At 38.2% G+C, this 22,109-nt stretch overlaps 1 protein-coding gene across 1 annotated transcript in view; it reads left to right on the top strand.

Annotated features, from left to right (window-relative positions):
- The window catches only part of UNC5C (unc-5 netrin receptor C), a 382,951-nt gene that overhangs the window by 240,409 nt on the left and 120,433 nt on the right, over positions 1-22,109 (top strand). Inside the window, exon 3 of the mRNA XM_010385580.2 lies at positions 8,537-8,680. Within this exon, the coding sequence (XP_010383882.1) occupies positions 8,537-8,680 (144 nt within the window). The remainder of the gene's footprint in view (positions 1-8,536; positions 8,681-22,109) is intronic.

The following is a 22,109-nucleotide window of genomic DNA, read 5'->3' as shown; positions in this document are numbered from 1 at the left end:
GGGATGGCTGGGTTAAATGGTATTTCTAGTTGTAGATCCTTGAGGAATCGCCACACTGTCTTCCACAATGGTTGAACTAGTTTATGATCCCACCAACAGTGTAAAAGTGTTCCTATTTCTCCACATCCTCTCCAGCACCTGTTGTTTCCTGACTTTTTAATGATCACCATTCTCACTGGTGTGAGATGATATCTCATTGTGGTTTTGATTTGCATTTCTCTGATGGCCAGTGGTGATGAGCATTTTTTCATGTGTCTGTTGGCTGCATAAATGTCTTCTTTTGAGAAGTGTCTGTTCATACCCTTTGCCCACTTTTTGATGGGGTTGTTTGATTTTTTCTTGTAAATTTGTTTAAGTTCTTTGTAGACTCTGGATATTAGCCCTTTGTCAGATGGGTAGATTGTAAAAATTCTCTCCCATTCTGTAGGTTGCCTGTTCACTCTGATGGTAGTTTCCTTTGCTGTGCAGATGCTCTTTAGTTTAATTAGATCCCATTTGTCAATTTTGGCTTTTGTTGTCTTTGCTTTTGGTGTTTTAGTCATGAAGTCCTTGCCCATGCCTATGGCCTGAATGGTATTGCCTAGGTTTTTAATTGGGTTCTTTTTCTGGCTCTTCAGTTGACTGAGTTCCTTATATATTTTATCTCTTAACCCTTTATCAGATGTATGGTTTACAAATGTTTTCTCTCATTCCATAAGTTATCTCTTCAATTTGTTGATTAGTTCCTTGCTGTGCAGAAGCTTTTTATTCCTATTTGTCTATTTTTGTTTTTGTTGCCTGTGTTTTTGCGGCCATATTAAAAAAAAATCATTGCCTAAACTAATGTCAAGGAGCTTTTCCTCTATGTTTTTTTCTAGTGGTTTTACAGTTTCAGGGTTTACATTTAAATTTTTAATCTATTTTGAGTTGGTTTTTGTATATGGTCTGAGTTAAGGGTATAATTTCATTCTTCTGCACAGGGATATTCAGTTGTCCCAACACTATTTATTGAAGAGACTGTCCTTTCCCCATTGTGTATTCTTGGCATCTTTGTCAAAAATCAATTGACCATAAATGTGTGGATTTACTTCTGGGCTACCTATTTTGTTCCATTGTTCTATGTGTCTGTTTTCATGCTAGCATTACGCTATTTTGATAGTGTAACTTTATAGTAGATTTTGAGATCAAGTAGTGTGATGCCTCCAGCTTTGTTCTTTTTTGCTCAAGATTGCATTAGCTATTCAGGGTCTTTTGTGATTCTATATGAATTTTAAGATTGTTTTTCTAATTCTGTGAAAATCATCATTGGAGTTTTCATATGGATTGCATTAAATTTGTAGACCACTTGGTTAATATGAGCATTTTGACAATATTAGTTTTTCTAATCCATGAACATATCTTTCCATTAATGTTTTTCTTTCTTTCTTTTTTTTTTTTTTTTTTTTTTTTTTTTTTGAGACAGAGTCTTGCTCTGTAGGCAAGGCTGGAGTGCAGTGGCGTGATCTCAACTCACTGAACTCTCCACCTCTCAGGTTCAAGCAATCCTCTGCCTCGGCCTCCCGAGTTGCTGGGATTACAAGCACCTGCCACCATGCCTAGCTTATTTTTGTATTTTTAGTAGAAACAGAGTTTCACCATCTTGGCAAGGCTGCTCTCGTACTCCTGACCTCAAGTGATCTGCTTGCCTCTGCCTCCCAAAGTGCTGGGATTACAGGCATGAGCCACCGCGTGTGGACTTCCATTAATGTTTTTCTTCATCAATTTCTTTCATTAATGTTTCATTGTTTTCAGTGCACAGCACTTTCACCTCTTTGGTTAAATTTATTTCTGTGTATTTTATTATTTTTGTAGCTGTTATACATGGGATTATTTTCTTTGTTTCTTTTTGAGAAAGTTTATCATTCATGTATAGAATCATTACTGATATTTATATTTTGATTTTGTGTCCTGCACTGTACTAAATTCATTTATTAATTTTAATGGTTTTTGTTTAGTCTATAGGATTCTCCAAATGTAACAGCACATCATCTGCAAGCAGAGACAATTTCCTTCTTCCTTTGTGATTTAGATTTTTTTTCCCTCTTACATAATTGCTCCGTCGAAGGCTTACAGTACTACATTGAATAGAAATGGCAAGAGTGGGCATCCTTGTCTTGTTCCTGATCTTAGAGGAAAAACTTTCAACTTTTCACTGTTGAACATAATGCTAGGTCTGGGCTTGTCATACATGCTTTATTGTGTTGAGATACATTCATTTTCTATCCAATTTGTTGAGAATTTTTCTCATTAAAGGATGTTGAATTTTGTCAAATGTTCTTTTTACAGCTATTAAGATGATCGTATGATTTTTGTCCTTCATTTTGTTGATGTGATGTATTACATTGATTGATTGGCATATGTTGAAACATCCTTGCATCCCAGGAATATATTCCACTTGATAAGGGTGCATGATCCTTTTACTGTGCTGCTGCATTTGGTTTGTTAGTATTTTGTTGACGATTTTTGCATCTTTGTTTATCAGGGTTATTGGCCTGTACTTTTCTTTTCTTGTGTCCTCAGCAGTTTTTGGTAAGAGGATAATGCTGGCTTTGTAACATGAATTTGGAAGTAGTCTCTTTTCTTTAATTTTTTGGAAGAGTTTGAGAAAGGTTAAGGTTAGTTCTTCTTAAATAAAAGTGCAGGTCCTAGGCCTTTATTTGGTGGGAGACTTATTTCTGATGTAATCATCTTACTGATAATTGGTCTGTTCAAGTTTTCTATTCCTTCATGATTCAGTCTCTGTAAGTGTTGCGTTTCTTATATTCATCTTAATCACAAAGATAGTAGATGTAACTTTAACAAAATTATACTCATAATAAAGCTAATACACCAGTAAGTTGCAATTCTCACTTGCACAAAATAACTTTAGTTAAATTATATAGTTTGCTTATATATTAAACAATATTTTAAAAATTCAATTAAAACATTTCAAAGAGTAGGTAAATTTTGTGCTAACAATACCTTCCTACTATAGTTAAAGATTGTTGAACGACTTCATGTAACACAACATTGTATCTTGATTCTGAAATTCTGCCTTTTAAGTTATCGTACTTTAATTACTTTAATAAGAGTTATAAGGTGCTAAAACAATAATCAGTTTTTATGGTATGATATCCTTTTAAATAATGACAGGGTGTTTGCATGATTTAGTTGATACTAAGACATCTAGAACTGATATGTTTCATATTTTAAATAATACTAGTAAAAGCTTATAATAGAATAAGGCACTGGAAGAAAGTATGAAAAGATCACAGTAATTCAATAAAACTTTGTAATGTATTCCAGAACATCCCAACCTGCAAGTTTGTACATTTCCTACCAACCTGTGTCCTAACTGTGAATGTACTATAATGAGATTTGGTGGAGTGAGCTCTGCAGTTCTTCTCCAATTAGAGAGATCGCTGGAGAAAGTCAAATTGCCAGGCCCACACAACATGGTATCTTAAAACTTCCTTTTGCCATAAGAAAGATTAAGTCATGGGGAGGAATACAACTCAGGCATACATAATACCTAAGTCTAAAGTTGGGTTAGGATACTTTTCAAAGAAACATACATGGAATATCAGAAGGTGCAAATTCATGATCATGAAAATGTGTTTTAAGACGATGTGTGATTTTTTTTCAGTATCACCTAATAAACAAGATATGTTTATAAAATGTATGGAGAGGCCAGGTGTGGTGGATCACACCTGTCATCCCAGCACTTTGGGAGGCTGAGGCAGGCAGATCACGAGGTCAGGAGTTCGAGACCATCCTGGCTAACACAGTGAAACCCCATCTCTAGTAAAAATAGAAAAAAATTAGCCATGGTGGTGGACGCCTGTAGTCCCAGCTACTCGGGAAGCTGAGGCAGGAGAATGGCATGAACCCAGGAAGCAGAGCTTGCAGTTAGCCAAGATCACAGCACTGCACTCCAGCCTGGGTGACAGAGTGAGATTCTGTCTCAAAAAATTAAATAAATAAAAATAAAAATAAATAAAATATATGAAGAGCTTGAGGCTGAGTAATGTTTGACTCATCCTCACATTTCTGCAACTTAACGTAATATCTGATATTAATGGACTTTAATACTTAATTTGTTTGATAGCACTGTAGATTACATTTTGGGGAAATATAGATATTATTATAAGTAATTATTTAATTAGATTAAGCATGTATTTGTGCTCACTTTATAGTAGTATCCTAGAAAAACAGTATTTGTGATGCCTTACCACTATTATGAAATTAAATGTATGCTAAAAATAAGAAATAAATGTCATGTCATTATCCAGTCTTATGGCCATATTCATGTATGCCCTCACAAATATCCAATCAGAGGGTTGCATTTGAATCTGGATTTCTATATTCATTTGAAATGTGTTATTAACAAGTGCACACTCATACTCATCACACAACCTCTTGGAATAACATGCTAATTAATTTCCTGCACTCTGGCTCCCAAACCACAACGAATCCTATTATAAAAGCAAATCACTGCAAACTTCAAACAGCATGCATCCTTGAGATGCCACTATTAAAGCAAGCACTGTGATGGGAAATCTTTGATGTTATCAGATGCGATGGAAACTACACAGTTGTATTTGAGTAAGTCCTGTAGACCGAAGCATTTCCCCACCCTTAAATAACCTGAAACCAATTTCAAGTTCTCAAATGCTCTTCAAAGCAAACCATCTTAGAAGTAATGCTGATGACATTTCAAATATAAGGTAGTTTGCTTTTTTCCATCTCCAGACTTCAAGCAGATTTGAAATTATAGGTTCAAAGAGAAAAGATATTATCTACTTCTACCCAAACCACTAGGCTCTGGTCTGATGAACAAACTATCATAGGTAATAAACTTAGCTATGGTTATGAAAACATGGCATGGAACCAAGTAGCTCAGAGTCTGAATAATGCAGCTGATTCTATGGAATTCTTCTGAGCCATAAGTATTTAGATACTTCATGCTTCAGTTCTTTCTTACTCTTATGTTGTTGACCAAAAGTTGGAATGTAAACTCTGGGCTGTGTAATAGGACAACTGTACACAACTCACCTCCTCCTGAATGGGACATCTGTGAAGCTGAATACAAAAATCAGTGTGTGCTCGACTCCAGTACCCACAGGGAGCCTGAGGCATACAATTCAGAGCATTCAGACTATGAATAACTCCTGTAGCAGGAGAGTTGGTCTGTGGCTTTTTAAAAGGCTTCAGATTTGTGGTCAGTAGAACCATCCATGAGCCTATTTGAGCTAAAGGATACAGTGGACCTAGTGAATTCCTCCAGCATTTAATTAGGCTTCCTGTAATTGCTTTAAGTAAAAGTGGGGGAGAATGAGACCTGAAGTTATCATCTTGGGACACCAAATATTTGGATGTGGTTTTAATATCCTGAGCGTATTTGTTGCTGCTCTGCATCATATAAAGAGCTATTATAGTTCTAAGGAAACACATATTGCAAATTTATCAGCCCTTTGATGACTGTAAGTTACTGCAGTAATCTTAAAGGAAGAGGTTTGTTTCCAGTAACTGAATTTCCCCATGAAGAGGGAATGTATAAATAAATAAAGCAGGAAAAAAACATCAAACATCAGAGAGTAGGGGGGAAAAAAGAGAGAGAGAAAGATATGGGGACTGGGGAAGGAGGTTGTGTTCCATCTTCCCACAGATTTCCAGAATTGGAATAATGTGAAAAAATACAATAAGATAGGAAAATGAGAGGCCTGAGCAGGGGCCAGGAAAGAGGGGCAAAGTGGTGTTATTTGTTAATGGCCTGGGGTTTTCGCTGAGAGGATTGTTATATTGGTTAGACATTGGTTAAAATAATATACTAATCTTCTTTCCACAGAAGGGTGATGGATTGGAATATGCCACTTACTTGGAAATTCTTTTTAAACTGGTTAATATATAAACCAGAGATTCCTATTCAGTGAGTTTGGCATGGAGCCTGAGAATGTGCATTTGCAGCAGGTTCCCAGGACTGATGAAACTGCTCTGGGGGCCATACTTTGGAAAACACTGGTCTACACGACTATATACAAGGTTTACTAACTTTCAAAACATTGAAAAAATTTTAAATATACTTTATAAGCTTTTGACAATAGAGTTGCCCCTTAGGATCCTGTCATGCCTTGGGATTATAAAACCCACTTTCTTGGGCTTCATTTCCATTTAGATAGTCATTAATGGGCCTATGAGCTTAGCAGTTTCTATGACACAAGCCCCATCAGCTCTTGATAGGAAATACTGTTTGTTCCCCCAGTGGGACAGCTCCTACTCCCATTGGTAGTTGTTAATTTCCCTGAGTGTGTTTAGTCATTTGAATATTTTCCAGGTGTTAAGGAAAGTTCTAAAATACGGTTTTTAAGGAGTTCCAGAAAATATACCCTCTCCTGTCACCTATCATCAAACATTTTGAGAAATTATAACTTTTATGAACTTATTAAACTATAAAGAATTGAATACACATACACATACACACAGATATATACATGCACACATACACACACATCTATATATCTCTTTTATATGTGATATCTATGTATATATTTAATTCTCATCTGATCATGTCATCTACTTGCTTAAAACACTTTAGTAATATCCATGGCTTTTAGGAAGAAGCTGCAAATCTTTGAGACAGAGTCTCGCTCATTGCCCAGGCTGGAGTGCGATCTCAGCTCACTGCAGCCTGCATCTCCTGGGTTCAAGCGATTCTCCTGCCTCAGATTCCCGAGTAGCTGGGATTACAGGCGTGTGCCACCATGCCCAGCTAATTTTTGTATTTTTGGTAGAGACAGGGTTTCACCACGTTAACAAGACTAGTCTCGAACTCCTGACCTCAAGTGATCCGCCTGCCTTGGCCTCCCAAAGTACTGGGATTACAGGTGTGAGCCACAGTGTCTGGGGGAAACTGAGAATTTTAAACATTGTAGATGTGAGTCGTTCTCAAACTCAGCATGCATTGGGATTACTTGGCAGGCTTGTCAAAACACAGATTGCTGGCCCTCCACCCCCAGAGATTCCTATTCAGTGAGTTTGGCATGGAGCCTGAGAATGTGCATTTGCAGCAGGTTCCCAGGACTGATGAAGCTGCTCTGGGGGCCATACTTTGGAAAACACTGGTCTACACGACTATATAAACTAGACCCTTTCTTGTCTCTAGCTTTATCTCATGCCACTATTCTCTGTGGGTAGTGCTCAGTTGTCTTCTCCTAAATTCTCAAACTCCTAATTCCCTTTCCTGCTCTTTCCCGTATGTCCTGTCCCTCCTGCTCACCATATGATTGAACCAAGCTAACTCATACTGGATCCTTCACGCTAGATTGGGTTCCCTGATTACTCACTCTCATCCCTATGCCTCTCCTTTGCAGCATTGAATGCAATTGTACCTAAATAATAACTTGTATAATGCATTGTTAATATGATACCTCTTCACAATAATATAAGTTCATTGAGGGGAAGGACTGTCTTACTGATTATTTTCACAAGTGTTGATACAGTATCTTTTACATAATTGATACTTAATAAATATTTATTCAAAGAATAAATGAATAGAAAGACATATGAATAGTGCAAAACAATACATTGAGTCATTCTTACTATAACTATACTTGACCCAAAGCGAATTCTCCTCCTCCCTAGGGGTGTTCTGCTGGTTCCCTCAATGGACACTCCATGCTGGAAGTGTGCAAGTTCAAGCTCTGGGAGAACTGGCAGTTGCCCACATATGTGTTTCAGATAACCCCTCTTGCTCAGGGCAAAGAGGCACACTGAAGAATGAATGTCTGAAACAGCCTTGATAATTCAAGATAAATACCTCTAAAATGATAATCCCAGATGCCTAGTTCAATTTTTTGTTGTTCAAGATTACATAATGCTGTGAAATAAATTCCAAGTATTTGAGCATTTTAGCGGGAGGCTACTTTACCTTTAACAGGGTTTTAGTACATTACAATTACAGAGAAATATTTTGGGCTTTCAAAATATTAGGCACGAAAACCTTAAAGTTATATATTCTTTGGATACGATACCAGAAGTTTTTTAACTAAGGCTAGTATCTCTTTCAAGAAAAACAATGTGCCATTTAACTGAAACACAACTGTTAAAGTAATTTAGTTATTAAATAATCACCACAATGACTGTTGTTTTTAGCTGTTGTAAGTCTGTGTATATATGGTTATTTTACCGACAACTATATAATTGAGGTAAAAACCCTAGAAGATGTGAAATTCAAGTTTGTATTTCAATACAGAGGTAAAAAAATAGCAAGCTATATTGGGAAAGGAATTATTTTGTGGAAGGATAGAGTCATTCTACTTTCATCCTCAGAATAATCCAGAAGATTTGAAATAACAAATAAGAGAATGAAAAATTGGAATAAAATTACTGGAGTGAGAAGAAAATCAAAAAAGATGAGAGACAATATCTAGGTTGTTCATGGCATCAAAAGGGACGACTGGGGGAAAAATATGATGTGATGGTTTATATTTCTTTAGTATGAGTCTCGTGTTGACTTCGATCTTTCTTTTTCTCTTGTCAGGTCTCATTGTCCGGGAAGTGAGTATTGAGATTTCGCGCCAGCAAGTGGAAGAACTCTTTGGGCCTGAAGATTACTGGTGCCAGTGTGTGGCCTGGAGCTCAGCGGGTACCACAAAGAGCCGGAAGGCGTATGTGCGCATTGCATGTGAGTCATTGTATATAAGCACCTTGGGTCTCAGAAGCTGATGCACGTAAAGGAAAGTTTACACTATGACTACTCCAGCACCAAAGAAACCTGGTCAAAAATCCTGGAAAGGCCGGGTGCGGTGGCTCACGCCTGTAATCCCAGCACTTCAGGAGGCCAAGGCGGGCGGATCATGAGGTCAGAAGATCGAGCCCATCCTGGCTAACAGGGTGAAACCTCGTCTCTACTAAAAATACAAAATATTAGCCGGGCATGGTGGCGGGTGCTGTAGTCACAGCTACTCGGGAGGCTGAGGCAGGAGAATGGCGTGAACCCAGGAGGCGGAGCTTGCAGCGAGCGGAGATCGGGCCACTACACTCCAGCCTGGGCGACAGAGCAAGACTCTGCCAAAAAAAAAAAAAAAAAACCTGGAAAAAACTGCTCCCAGATTTTATTTTTAATTTTCTTTTTTAGTTTTTAATTCTTGTGGGTGTATAGTAGGTGTATATATTCACATGGTGCATGAAATGTTTTGATGTAGGCATGCAATGCATAACAACCACATCATGGGGAATGAGGTATGTGAGGTATCCACCCCTCTGGCATTATCCTTTGCGTTACAAACAATTCAATTATACCCTTTTAGTTATTTTTAAATGAACAATTAAGTTATTATTGACCATAGTCACCCTGTTGTGCTATCAAAAATAGTAGGTCTTATTAGTTCCTTCTGTTGTTTTGTACTCATTAATCATCACCACCTCCCCACAAAACCCTGCCACTACCCTTCCCAGCCTCTAGTAACTATCTTTTATTCTCTATGTCCATAAGTTCAATTTTTTTTTTCATTTTATTTTTTGTTTTAAGGCACTGAGTAGTTTTTCTTTAGGGCTGTGAAAGAACTGTGCAACTTTCCAAAGATTTTGATTTTTTAAAAAATCTTGTAGGAATTAGGCTGTAGGAAAATCAGCCATTACAATAGCATATATCATTCCTTGAATGAGTTCATTCTACCCTTTAAGACAAAGTTGAGTCGTTTTCCTATTCAAAATAGAGATTACTGAGATAAAGCTTCTCTATTTATTTTGGAACCATTCTAGTACATTGGACCACACATAGGACTGTTTTCCAAATTGTGTTAATTTCTAGAGTATACATGTTCAGGAAGAGGTTAAAAGTTACCTTGCAAAAAAGGTTTCCATAATCAAATAAATGTGAGAAATATATTTTTTGACAAAGTTAGAGAAGCTTCTTCATTGCAAAACTTCTCAGATGATTTAATACACTAATATGCATGTTATCACCACTAGGGAGAAGGAGGCTGCAGCTTTGCAGAGCCCTTTCCTCAGTAAATATTCTCTGTCTTAAGCAACATGGATGCCGTATAACCTGTCTCAAGGTTTTATATTGAGAAATGTTCTCATCTATGAGAAAGCACTGAAATCCATATGTTTTCTTTTCTGAACCCTTTACACCTTTGCATTTTACTAATTCTATTTTGTGTTGGATGCCAATATCACTTAGCTCTAAGTCCAATCAATCCTGGTTCTAAAGCTTCGCCCAATTCAATACTTGTCTCTGCCTCCCTTTCTTCTTCATAGAGATCTGGACCATTGCAGATCTTCCAGTTAGTCTCCATGGCTCAAGTCTTTTCTCTATGCCAGTCCTTCCTCCATGTTCCCACAAACACAGTCTTTCTAAATCTCAGGTGTCCTCTTGATAAGGTTTGTCTCTGTGCCTCATCTAAATCTCACCTTGAATTGTAATCATCCCCATGTATTGTGGGAGTGAACTGTTGGGAGGTAATTGAATCATGGGGGTGGGTTTTCCCCATGCTGTTCTCATGATGGTGAATAAGTCTCAGGAAATCTGATGCTTTTATAAAGGGGAGTTCCCCTGTACATGCCCTCTTGCCTGCCACCATGTAAGATGTTCCTTGCTCTTCCTTCAGCTTCCACCATGACTATGAGGCCTCCCCAGCCATGTGGAACTGTGAGTTCGTTAAGCCTCTTTCCTTTATAAATTACCCAATCTGGGGTCTGTCTTTATTAGCAGCTTGAGAACAGATGAATACACCTGTCATCTTGCCTCCATTCCTGCTCCAAATTTTATAGTGACATGTGAGATAGACAAAATTCCTTACATGTATCATTGAATTAGTTTTCTCGGGTTCCCGTAAGAAAACACCACAGATTGGATGGCTTAAACAATATAAATTTATTTTCTCACAGTTCTGAAGGCTGGAAGTGCAATCTCAAGGTGTCAGCAGGTTTGGTTTCTCTGGAGGCCACTCTTCTTGGCTTGTCAGTGGCCTCTTTCTCACTGTGTCTTCACGTGGTCTTTCCTCTGTGTGTGTGTGTGTGCATCCCTGGTGTCTCTGTGTGTGTCCAAATTTCTTCTTCTTATAAGGACACCAGTCAGATTGGAGTGGGGCCCACCCTAACAGCTTCATCGTAACTTAATCACCTCTTTAAAAGCCTTATATCCCAATACAGTCACATCCTGAGGTACTGAGGGTTAGGGCTTCTGCATCAGAATTTGGGGGAGTGGGATGTAGTTCAGCCAATAACAACCATATTTTGTGGTTTACATAACCAACCTATGTTTCTAGCTCTGAAGGTAAGGATTTCTACATTGTAGTCACACTAGATTAAAACTACTTTGATTTCCATGCCTTTCAGCTATTCTTTATGCTGAAGCATTGTACCCTTATCTTACTACCTTTTACAACATATATATACACACACACGTATATATACACACACATACATATATATATATTTGTTCACTTAGTGTTTGTTCACTTAGACAACTACTAGGTGAAGATTCACTCTGTTCTTGGGACAATTGTGGGTATTGGGGTTGGTAGTAGAAACAAAACATGTAACATGTAACCATCCTTGCCCTCATGGAGCTCATGTTGTGGTGAGGAAAGGCAAATTCTAAATAAAATGAATGATCATCAGGTCCAGAGCAGATGGTAAGTGCCATGAAGAAAAATAAAGCAGGAAAAGGGAATTTGTAGGACTGGGAGGGAGTGGTCAGGAAGCTTTGCTGAGGAAGTTGACCGTTGCATAGACCTGAAGGAGGGGCAAGAGGGAATCAGGCAGAGGGGACAGCGGCTGGCACAAAAACCCGGAGGCAGCAGTGTGCTGGTGGGTCCCAAAGACAGCAGTGAGGGCAGAGTGGCTAGAAGAGTGAGTGAGAGGCCATCCCCAGATGCAGCAAGAAAGGTAAGGCCTGGGCTAAAGATGGGAGGGTTATGTGGAGATGGCATAGGGTTCTGTAGGTGTAGAAATTATCTTTGGTTTTGTTTGTTTGTTTGCTTGCTTTTTGAAATGGGGGTCTCATTCTGTCACCAGGCTGAAGTACAGTGGTGCAATCACAGCTCATTCCAGCCTCAGTCTCCCAGGCTCAGGTGATTCTCCCAACCCAACCTCCCAGGTAGCTGGGACTACAGGCGTGTGCCACCATGCCCAGCTACTGTTTTGCATTTTTTGTAGAGATGCAGTTTTACCATGTCACTGAGACTGGTCTCAAACTCCTGGGCACAAGCCATTTTGCACACTTCAACCTCCCAAAGTATTGGGATCACAGGTGTGAGCCACCACACCTGGCCCATATTTGGTTTTGAGGATAAGTTGGGAACACTTTGGAATCTTTTCAGAAGAGGAACTCATGACCTGACATCCATTAGCAGAGTCATCTGGCTGCTGTGTTGAGAATGGACCATACTGGACAAGGGGAAAAGCAGGAAGACTAGTGATGAGGCTGCAGCTATGAGAGATGTTAGGCTACTGTAGAATGGAAGCAGTGGAGGTGGTGAGGCCAGATTTTCAGATATATTTAAAAGTAGAAATAATAGCTTTTGTTGAGACCTTGGATGTGTGATGTGAGAAAAAGAAGGGAAAGGATGATTTGAAAGGGCTAAGCCTTTTCAAGGATTTCTTTCAAATGTCTTTAGTGAAGCCATTCCTGCCTCACCGAGGGAGAAGGCTAGGCATTCCTTTCTCAGTACTTTCAAGGCAGTTTGTCTGTACTCCTAAGACAGGGCTTGTCTCATTTCAATTCTATTCACTTGTAAAATCTGTTTTTCATGGCAGTGAGTTCCGTGAGATCAAGAATTCTATTGTACTTAACTTTGTATCTCTCAAGCTTAGTACAATGCCTAGAATATCACAGATGTTTAACAGTTTTTTTGAATTAAAACTGTTATAAAGAATTCCCTGTGAAGTTTATTAAAATGCTTGACATTAATCTTTCCTCTCTGAGAATGTCTAAATAGATGTTCTCTTTGTCTTAAGTGGAACGTCTGTGAAATACTGTGGAATGGAGTCATACATGCAGCCAACGTATTGACAGATGCCCTTAGGAACAATATGCTAAGGGTACTAGCTTATCAGGTGGAGGAATAAAGGCAATAGGTGAGGCAGAGGGAGAAACTGACCTGCAGAGCAAACACAACACATGATGAATCCACAGGTATCTCTGGCCCTTCAGAGTTATAGAACCCTGAGGCCGAGGGGGTGAGCAGACCTGTATTCCCCTGCATAGACTCGTCAGTGGATGAAGACCCTCCTTTACTCCCTACCCCACCAGCATGTATAACCAGGGCCAAGTCAGCTCTGCGCCACTGAGGGTGATTCCAGGAGACAGAAACTGAGACTTTCACTGTCAACACTTCCAACCGGTGGGACCAGGCCTGAAAGGGGATCCTGGTAGCATACCAAACATCCACTGCCACAAATTCTGAAGAACTGATTTTATTAATTATAAAGAAAAATACTTTTAATCATGTTTAAAAAGAAACAAAAAGCAAATGTTTCAGTCAAAGATTTAATTGAACTCAAAATCAGTTTGAAACTGTAATCAAAGAAGGTACAAGGATAGAAAGCTATTCTTTTATCTTTCATTTCTATGTATTCATTAATAGCAAGCACAATATATACTTAAAATTGCCAGTCTACATTCCACCCTACATTGACTTGCTAAAGCTGAACTTTAAGAGCTACATAGTTTCAAATAATGAATTTTTAATTAATAAGCCTTCAATTTTCAGTAATTTGCCGAGAACATTGTTGGGCCAGTTTCACATATATATATAATTATATGTGTTTGAGTAGATATATTCTTTTTCAGCACACAAACATTAAATACATATAGGTATAAGACCCCTTTCTTTGCAGTATGTTCTATAAACTTTGCTATTTACTTCATGGCTTTTAAATCTAGTTTGACATTTTCAAATAAAAAAACAAAGTCTTCTTCTAGGTCAATATTAATTTATTTATCCATGGTACCTTTTCACCCTCATGTAATAATATTCAAGAGCAATTCACCTATAATTCCATAGCTAACTGAACTCATATGTGTGTACGAAAGGAATCCCACCTAACATGTAAAGATTGACTCATATAGATATGCATCATAATGAGAACAAAAAAGGTTGAATTTTCAAATTCTCTCTGTACAGGTTGATCCCTGTCATTAGCAGGTTCTTGCTAATGTTGTAAACATTTGTGGGGTTTTTAGTTTTTGGTTTTTATTATTTTTTGAGAAGAAGTCTTGCCCTGTCCCAGACTGGAGTGCAGTAGCACAATCTCAGCTCATTGCAACCTCTGGCCTCCCGGGTTCAAGTGATTTTCCTGCCTCAGCCTCCCGCCATTTAGCTGGGATTACTGGCATGTGCCACCACCCCTGGCTAATTTTTGTATTTTTGGTTGAAATAGGGGTCTCTCCATGTGGCCCAGGCTGGTCTCGAACTGGTGAGCTCAAGCAATCCGCCTGTCTCAGCCTCCCAAAGTGCCGGGATTATAGGCATGAGCCACCATGCCCAGCCACTTATGGGTTTTCTCATCTGTCCTGTATCAAGTGAGCTGTGGTGCTCTGCCCAGTAATACTTGACAGAGGGCCATCACATAAATGGTACTGAAGTTTAAACTCATAAGAGGTGAAGATCACCACGATGCTAAACTTAAATAAGTATGATTACCTCTTACCTAATTAGATGAATGCTCATTTGATGTACTATGGAGAGGGCCATAGTTCTTTCATGAAAAAGCTCTATTTTCAGTTTATAAACCACAAATGAATATTGACTATTAATTTATGTATTTAAGCTTGCTTTTTCACACATTCAAACCATGTAAAATATAAAAATAGGTTTGTGAGACAATCAAGGCAGAGGAAAAAATGGAAATATGCAAGTTAGGATTCAGCCAGGCATGTGCTGAGAACATAACACATCTGCTCTAAAATCCTGCACATTAACAAGACAGCAGTGCCAAATTTCCTAGGTGGGTCTGGTAGTTTTCATTCAGAGAAAAGTTTATTCTGAGAGAATTCAAGTTACCCTTACAACGGTGTCCTGTGCAGAACCCTTACTGTAATACAGCTCCCACTATCGCCACGGGGTTGTTTTCTCCAGTGTCTCTGGTTATAGGCTAATGAGTGAATCCCAAGGCATAAGGTTCAGGCAAAATATTAACACACAAGGTCTTTCTTCAGGAACAATTTGGGTTTCAATAGTGCTGCTCCTGATGTTACCATTGTTGATAATGCTGTGGTTGTGTGGCGGGAGTAAGGATAAGATGGAAAAAGCAGCATAGGAGAGTGGTTAATAGCACCAGCTGAGGGACAGATTGACACATGTTCAAATCCTAGTGCCATGACTTCCTACTGTGACCTTAGTCAAGTTACTTGACCTCTGTGTGCCTTAGTTTCATCAACCATAACATTAAAAAGATAGAGTTATTTTAAGATTAAGTGAAATAAACTTGTAAAACACATGGCATAGTGCCAGACACAGTGCAAATGCTCAGCAAATGATAATAGGTGTTCTTAAAAATGAATATAACAATTTTAAACAACTTTATATGTTTCTTTTGAAACATCAATACTGAGCAAACTCTGAAAACTGGAAAGTCTGTCTTTCCTTTACCATTTCATGTGCCAGAACTAGACTGTCAATCCTAGAGGTTGAAATTCTCTGCTGATTCACCTAAAATTTGACTATAATTTCCAAACCCTCCTTCCCATGCCTGAGGATGGAAGAACATGCCATATGGTCACCCCTTATCCTACAGTCATGAGCTAAAATGGGATTTACGCGCACCGAAGTTTCATCTTCTGGGAAACAGCAGGGTGGCTCCTCCGGATTTCCTCTCGATCATGTTTGCAAACCAATAAATCACAGCCAGCATCAGAAAGCCTGCTGGCCACAAAGAGGAATAAGGTAGCTCCTGGAAAGAATCAAGGATGATCAAGGTGGCCCTTCCTGGCTTCCTCTCACAAATCACTCATCATTTGCACTGAGATTATAACTATATTTGTGAACCACCTGTGGATTTGGATCAAGTCTTGTTCATATTCGTGAGTCTATAGTATCCAGCACACTGTCTAAAACAGCAGTGTCCAATAGAGATATCATGCCAGCCACAAATATTGTTTATACTTTTCTAGTAGCCACAATTTAAAAAGAAACAGATAAAATTAATTTCAGTCATGTATTTCACTGAGTCCAATATGTCTAAACTGTCATTTCAACAGTATTACCAATATAAACAATATTTATGAAATACTTTTCTTTCTTTTAGTCATACTGGTTTTTCAGAGCTAGTATGTGTACCCTTACAATAGCTTCAGTTATGACCAGCAACAAGTCAAGTGCTTGAAAACCTCATGTGGTTTGTGTTGGACAGATAGGCTCCAGAATAATAATAATGATAACAATGGAAGTGCTGTTTCAATCATGTATTATATATTAGATCATTCAGTCTTTGCAAGGATTCTGTAATGAGTGCTATTATTATTCCCATTTTATAGATGAGGAAATTGAGAGCAAAGGGAGATTAAAAATTGCCTGAGGTTATATAGTTGGTATATGGAGCAGTGAGTCAGGCCAGCATCCAAGTCCATTTGTTTAACCAGCACACTGGGTACAAAGAAGGGAGGAGGAGACAAGGATTTCTAGATCAGCTGGCAATTCACAAAAACATCTTATTCCCTACATGCATAATGTTTATAACTGGTGCAACATCTCACGCTTGTAATCCCAGCACTTTGGGAGGACAAGGCAGGAGGATCACTTGTGCACAGGAGTTTGAGACCAGCCTGGGCAACATAGCAAGACTTCGTCTCTAATAAAAGTAAAAAAAAAGTTTACCAAGTGTGATGGTGTGCAACTGTGATCCCAGCTTGGGATACTACTCTCAGCCCAGAGGCTGAGCCAGGAGGATCCCTTGAGCTCATGAAGTCGAGGCTGCAGTGAGCCATGATCACACCACTGCACTCCAGCCTGGGTGACAGTGAGATCCTGTCTCTAAAAAACAAAAAAAAAAAAATTATAAGCTCACTATTATTTACAATATAGAAGCATAAAAGGACCTTGGCTTCCCACCTCTCTTCTTATTGCTTGGTCTGCTCTAAACACACCCATTTCCTTGTTTCGAGAATGCAATAGATTCATTCCACATATAGGCTGTTTGCAAGAACTGTGTCTTCCCATTTGGAACGTTTTAACCTAGGTCTAAAACTGGCTTACTTTCTTCTTTCATTCAGATATATACTGAGATGTCACTCCTACAGAGAGGTCTGTCTATCCGGACCTCAACCCTGTCACTTGCCTAATCCTAATCCTGCTTTATTGTTCTCCATAATGTTTTTCTTCATCATTATTTGTTTTCTTTTGAGTTAACCATCTGCCATAGCAGAACGTAAGCTTCACAAGGACAGAGCCTTTCTTTTCTTCCTTGTTGTCTCCAGTGCCTAAAAGACGTCCCTTGCCTGTGGCTGGTGATTAATAAATTAAAACATAAATAAATGAAATAGAATTAAATTGAAAGCACGTGGCCGGGCGTGGTGGCTCACACCTGTAATCCCAGCACTTTGGGAGGCCAAGACAGGCAGATCACGACGTCAGAAGATTGAGACCATCCTGGCTAACACAGTGAAAACCTGTCTCTACCAAAAATACAAAAAAATTAGCCGGGCGTGGTGGCAGGCACCTGTAGTCCCAGCTAGCTACTCGGGAGGCTGAGGCAGGAGAATGGCGTGAACCCGGGAGGCGGAGCTTGCAGTGAGCTGAGATTGCGCCACTGCACTCCAGCCTGGGTGACAGAGGGAGATTCTGTCTCAAAAAAAAAAAAAAAAAAAAAAAAAAAAAAAAAAAAAAAAAAAAAGCACATGATGGGGAAAAGCAATGATGCTATTCAATGCGAATCATTTGTTCATTTAATAAAAATGCTTTTTTTCCTAAGGAATTCAAGAACTTCAAGTAGCTGGACGTGATTGCCTCTGCGCTCCCGCTTGTCTCACCACCATGGCACTCTTGTACTTATTATGTTTCTGCATAGCACTTCTCACCTTCGAAACCATCATACATTTACTTATTTATTAGTTAATCATTTGTGTTCTGTCCCCCTCACCCCCTTAGAAAGTAAGGTCCACATAGGCAAAGATTTGGGTTTGGTTTTTTCACTGATGAATTCAAAACGCCTAGGGTGATTCCTGTCACAACGTAGGGACTTAAGAAATATCATAAAGGAATGAATGAATTGACATTTCTATATTTAAGTATCTCCAGTTAAATATATACGTTATCTCATGAATTATTATATTGGTTCACATGTACAGAAGTCCTGACTTGTGGCCTTGTGTGTTACTTTTTTATTTTCTACCTGTCTACCCTACTTGGCATAAAACAAAATTAATTATATAATTTCTCAAAAATAATGCATTTCTTTAAACAAGCATCCTGAAAGATGTAGGTCATACTATAAAGAGTTTTAGTAGCCTAATGTCAAATGTCTTGGTAGAATTCAGTAGGCTGCCCTGTGCACCAGAATAGATGGCATTTTTACTAAGGTACATTTCTGAGTTGTGGTATGATACAACCATTAAAGCCCACATTAATCCAGTTATAAGTAACAGAGGCCATATTTTGAATTGGATAAGACTAAATATATACTTTAGACATTTTTAGATAAGGGAAAATGTTTCAACAATAGATTAATTAATCCCCTTGTTTTATATAAATCTTAACAGTTGTATTAGTTTATCAGGTTATTCCTATTTCAAGATTAAATATTATAGTGTATACCTGATGGTGTCAGTATATATTTTTTCAAACATATTTGCTTTTGTAGATGGTCAGAAGTTCCCAAGTTTCATGGATGCCCCACAGATTCATAGGCATTTATAGCTCATATTTATTCTGAGAAGTAGACAACAAATTCATAGAACACAGTCTCATAAGTCATATTTTGGGGGGGAATCATCTATACATATGTTATAGGCAGGGCTGGTAACACACTGGACAAAAATGTGTTGTTAAAGTATGTTTTATGCTATATGAAAAGTGAAGTTTATGGCTCAAATATTTATTTGCAAGCGAACAGCTTGTCTGCAATCATTGTATTCTTTTTTTGTACTCTGAGAAAAGAGCCTTAGCTTTTTGGTATGTCAGGTTCCTCATCCATAAAGTTGGCATATTTCTTATTATTTATCCCTAAGACATACCTTAAAAAATATTGCGATGACATATAATCACTTTTTTTCTGAAACTAAAGATGCAGTGTGAATATAAAAGAGTGGCTTGTATGGATTTTTTTTTCTTCCTCTTTTCTGTAGTGGATGTCATTTGGAGTGCTAGCTGAAATATTTATTTTTTTAAAAAAACTCTTTAACAAGACTATCTGAATACAAATGTGTTTGTGCTATAAATGCCCAAAAGTCAAGAAATAACGAAGAATGGCTGAAATTGTCCCCCCTTCTGAAGAGGCTTTGTTCCCTGGAATTTCTCCCATTTAAATGATCTCAGTGCAGTAAGTGATAGCCAGGACTTGGCACGACTGAAGAAATTACCAAGCTTACCCTTCTGCTGACTTGCTGCAGAACATTCTAACCTCTCTTCCTGGTTATGAGTTATGGTATTATGAAAGTGTTTGTGGTAAATTCCTAAGAGAGAACAAAAACTTTATCCCTTGCAAAAGCAAAATGAGATTATAAAATAACAGGGAAAAAAATCAAAATCAGTTGTCTTTATTCTTTCTTCTTTAGTCTCTGTCCTAGTAGCCAACATTTATGATATGCTTACTGTATGCCTAACTCTGTTATAAGACCCTTGTTCATGTTAACTATCATAATCCTCATACGACATCCTATGAAGTAAGTTCTGTTATCTTCATTTTGTAAGTAACAAAACAGAATCACGGAAATATTAGCTAACTTGCCCAAGTCCCCTGTTTAGGAAACACTGAATCTGAGTTTTAAACAAACTTTTCTCTTTGTAGTCCAGTTCATTGTACACAGTTGCAAAAACATATAACAATTCTTGACTTTTCAAACTATAGAGGGAACTGCATATAGTTGATTTTTGTTTGTTCTATTGTTTACAATATTTGAGAAGGAAAGATAAGTTAAAAAAAAAAAACACCAAACTTTTTATTAATTTAATTTGTTTTTTTAGAGACAGGGTCTTTCTTGTCACCCAAACTGGACTGCAGTGGCATGAGCATAGTTCACTGCAGCCTTAACTTTCTGGGCTCAAGCAATCCTCCCACCTCAGCCTCCCTAGTGTCTGGGACTATAGATACCTGCTTCCATACTCTGCTAGTTTTTGTATATTTTGTAGAGATAGGGGTTCTCAATTTGTTGCTCAGCTTGGTTTCAAATTCCCTGGTCTCAAGCAATCCCCAACCTTGGCCTCTCAAAGTTCTGGGATTATAGATATTAGCCACTGCACCCAGCTTCAATCTTTAAAATATTCTATATCCTTTATATTTACAAACCACAGTAAGAGATGCTTAGCATAATAATATTTTTCTTCATTTTAAAAAATTCCAGCAAAAAATGAGATACTCTATTCCTGGAAAAGAAAACCATAGCTAACATTTCAGGGTTCTATGGCATTAAGTCAGGCATTTTTCACTTCTAATAAATGCCCAAAGCTCTGAAGGCTAATCTAGTTCTTCCAAAATATGCTTCACTGGTTGGTTCACAGCAGTTATTTCCTGTTAACAGCCAGATTTGGTGATTTAAGCATAATTTCTGCTCTGCTATGACAACATAATTAGCTCTTTCCATCATTATTGGAAGAAAGATACATTTTTTCCCCCTTTAAGAACACAGTATTATTACTTTGAGTGACCATGAAATTATTTGCTAGAGGAGCACTTTGAAAATATATTAAAAGTTTAAAAAAAAAAAATTAGGATGTGTTCATCTCCATTGTTCATTGAGTGTGTAAAAGAATTAACTGAAAAGCACTTGAAAGTGTGAAAATGTGAATCATAGTACAGCAGCTGTATTTGCTTAATGCAGGGTCAGGCCTAGGTCAGAAAGTGAGTAAGTTGGCCAGCAGCAGATAACAACATGAAGCTCTTCTAAGTACAGAATTTCCAAAGATCAAGAGCCATTTTGTCAAGACCAGTTCAGTTTGGGAAGCAAGAAGTTTATTTCTGATATTTGGAGTTTGGCTTCTCAGTAAAATTTAAAGAAATAAATATCAGTACAACCGTCAACTCTGTGAACACTTGACAGCAATGCTGATTTGGGGGCTGAATGAAGTAGGTATGTAAATGAATACATTGATAGAGGACTCTTTATGTAACTGCACTGTCCTAGGTTTGTTATGTATGTTACCTTTAAAATCTTCACAGTAATCCTATACAATATGTACTAGAATTATCTTCATTTTATGGATGAAGAAATGAATACATAGCAACCTCAGTAAGTACAGAACTAGGATTAAACTATGGCAGAGCAGATCCAGGCTCCGTGCTTGTAACCACCACAGTAGGATAATGACCCCCAAAGGCATCAGGTCCTAATCTCTGGAATTTGTAAATATTACCTTATGTGGAAAAAGGATCTTTGCAGATTTGGTTAAGGATTTTGAGATGGAGAGATTTTCCTAGATTGCCCAGGTGGGCTTTAAAGGTCTTCACAAATGCCTTGTAAGAGGACAAAGGGAGATTGACACAGATTGAAGAAGAGAATGCAGTGTAACCACAGAGGCAGAGACTAGAGGGATGTAACCACAAGCCAAGGAATGCCATCAGCCACTGGAATCTGGGAGAGGCAAGTCATGATCTCTCCCTAGGAACCTCCAGAGGGAGCGCATAGTCCTGCTGTCTGTCCCTTTGATTATGGCTCAGTGAAACTGATTTCAAATATTTGGCCTTTAGGACTGCAAGTGAATATATTTCTGTTGTTTTAAGCCAGGAAGTTTGTGGAAATTTCCACTGGAAACACAACTGCTGTGAGGCATCCATTTTCCAGCAAATTCACATCATGGAGTAACCCACTTCTAAATAACTGGTGAGCTTGAACAAGTGGGTTAGCCTCTCACAGTTCTAGTTATATAATCTGTAAAGTGAGGGGGTTGGACTTTGTGACTTGTAAGACATTTTATAGTTATACATCATAAGGGAAATTGTTTCCAGGCCTT

This window comes from Rhinopithecus roxellana, chromosome 2, assembly GCF_007565055.1.
Source record: "Rhinopithecus roxellana isolate Shanxi Qingling chromosome 2, ASM756505v1, whole genome shotgun sequence".
Classification (NCBI taxonomy): domain Eukaryota; kingdom Metazoa; phylum Chordata; class Mammalia; order Primates; family Cercopithecidae; genus Rhinopithecus; species Rhinopithecus roxellana.
Note: the sequence above shows the minus strand (reverse complement) of the source record. Positions and strands in the feature narration are given on the sequence as shown.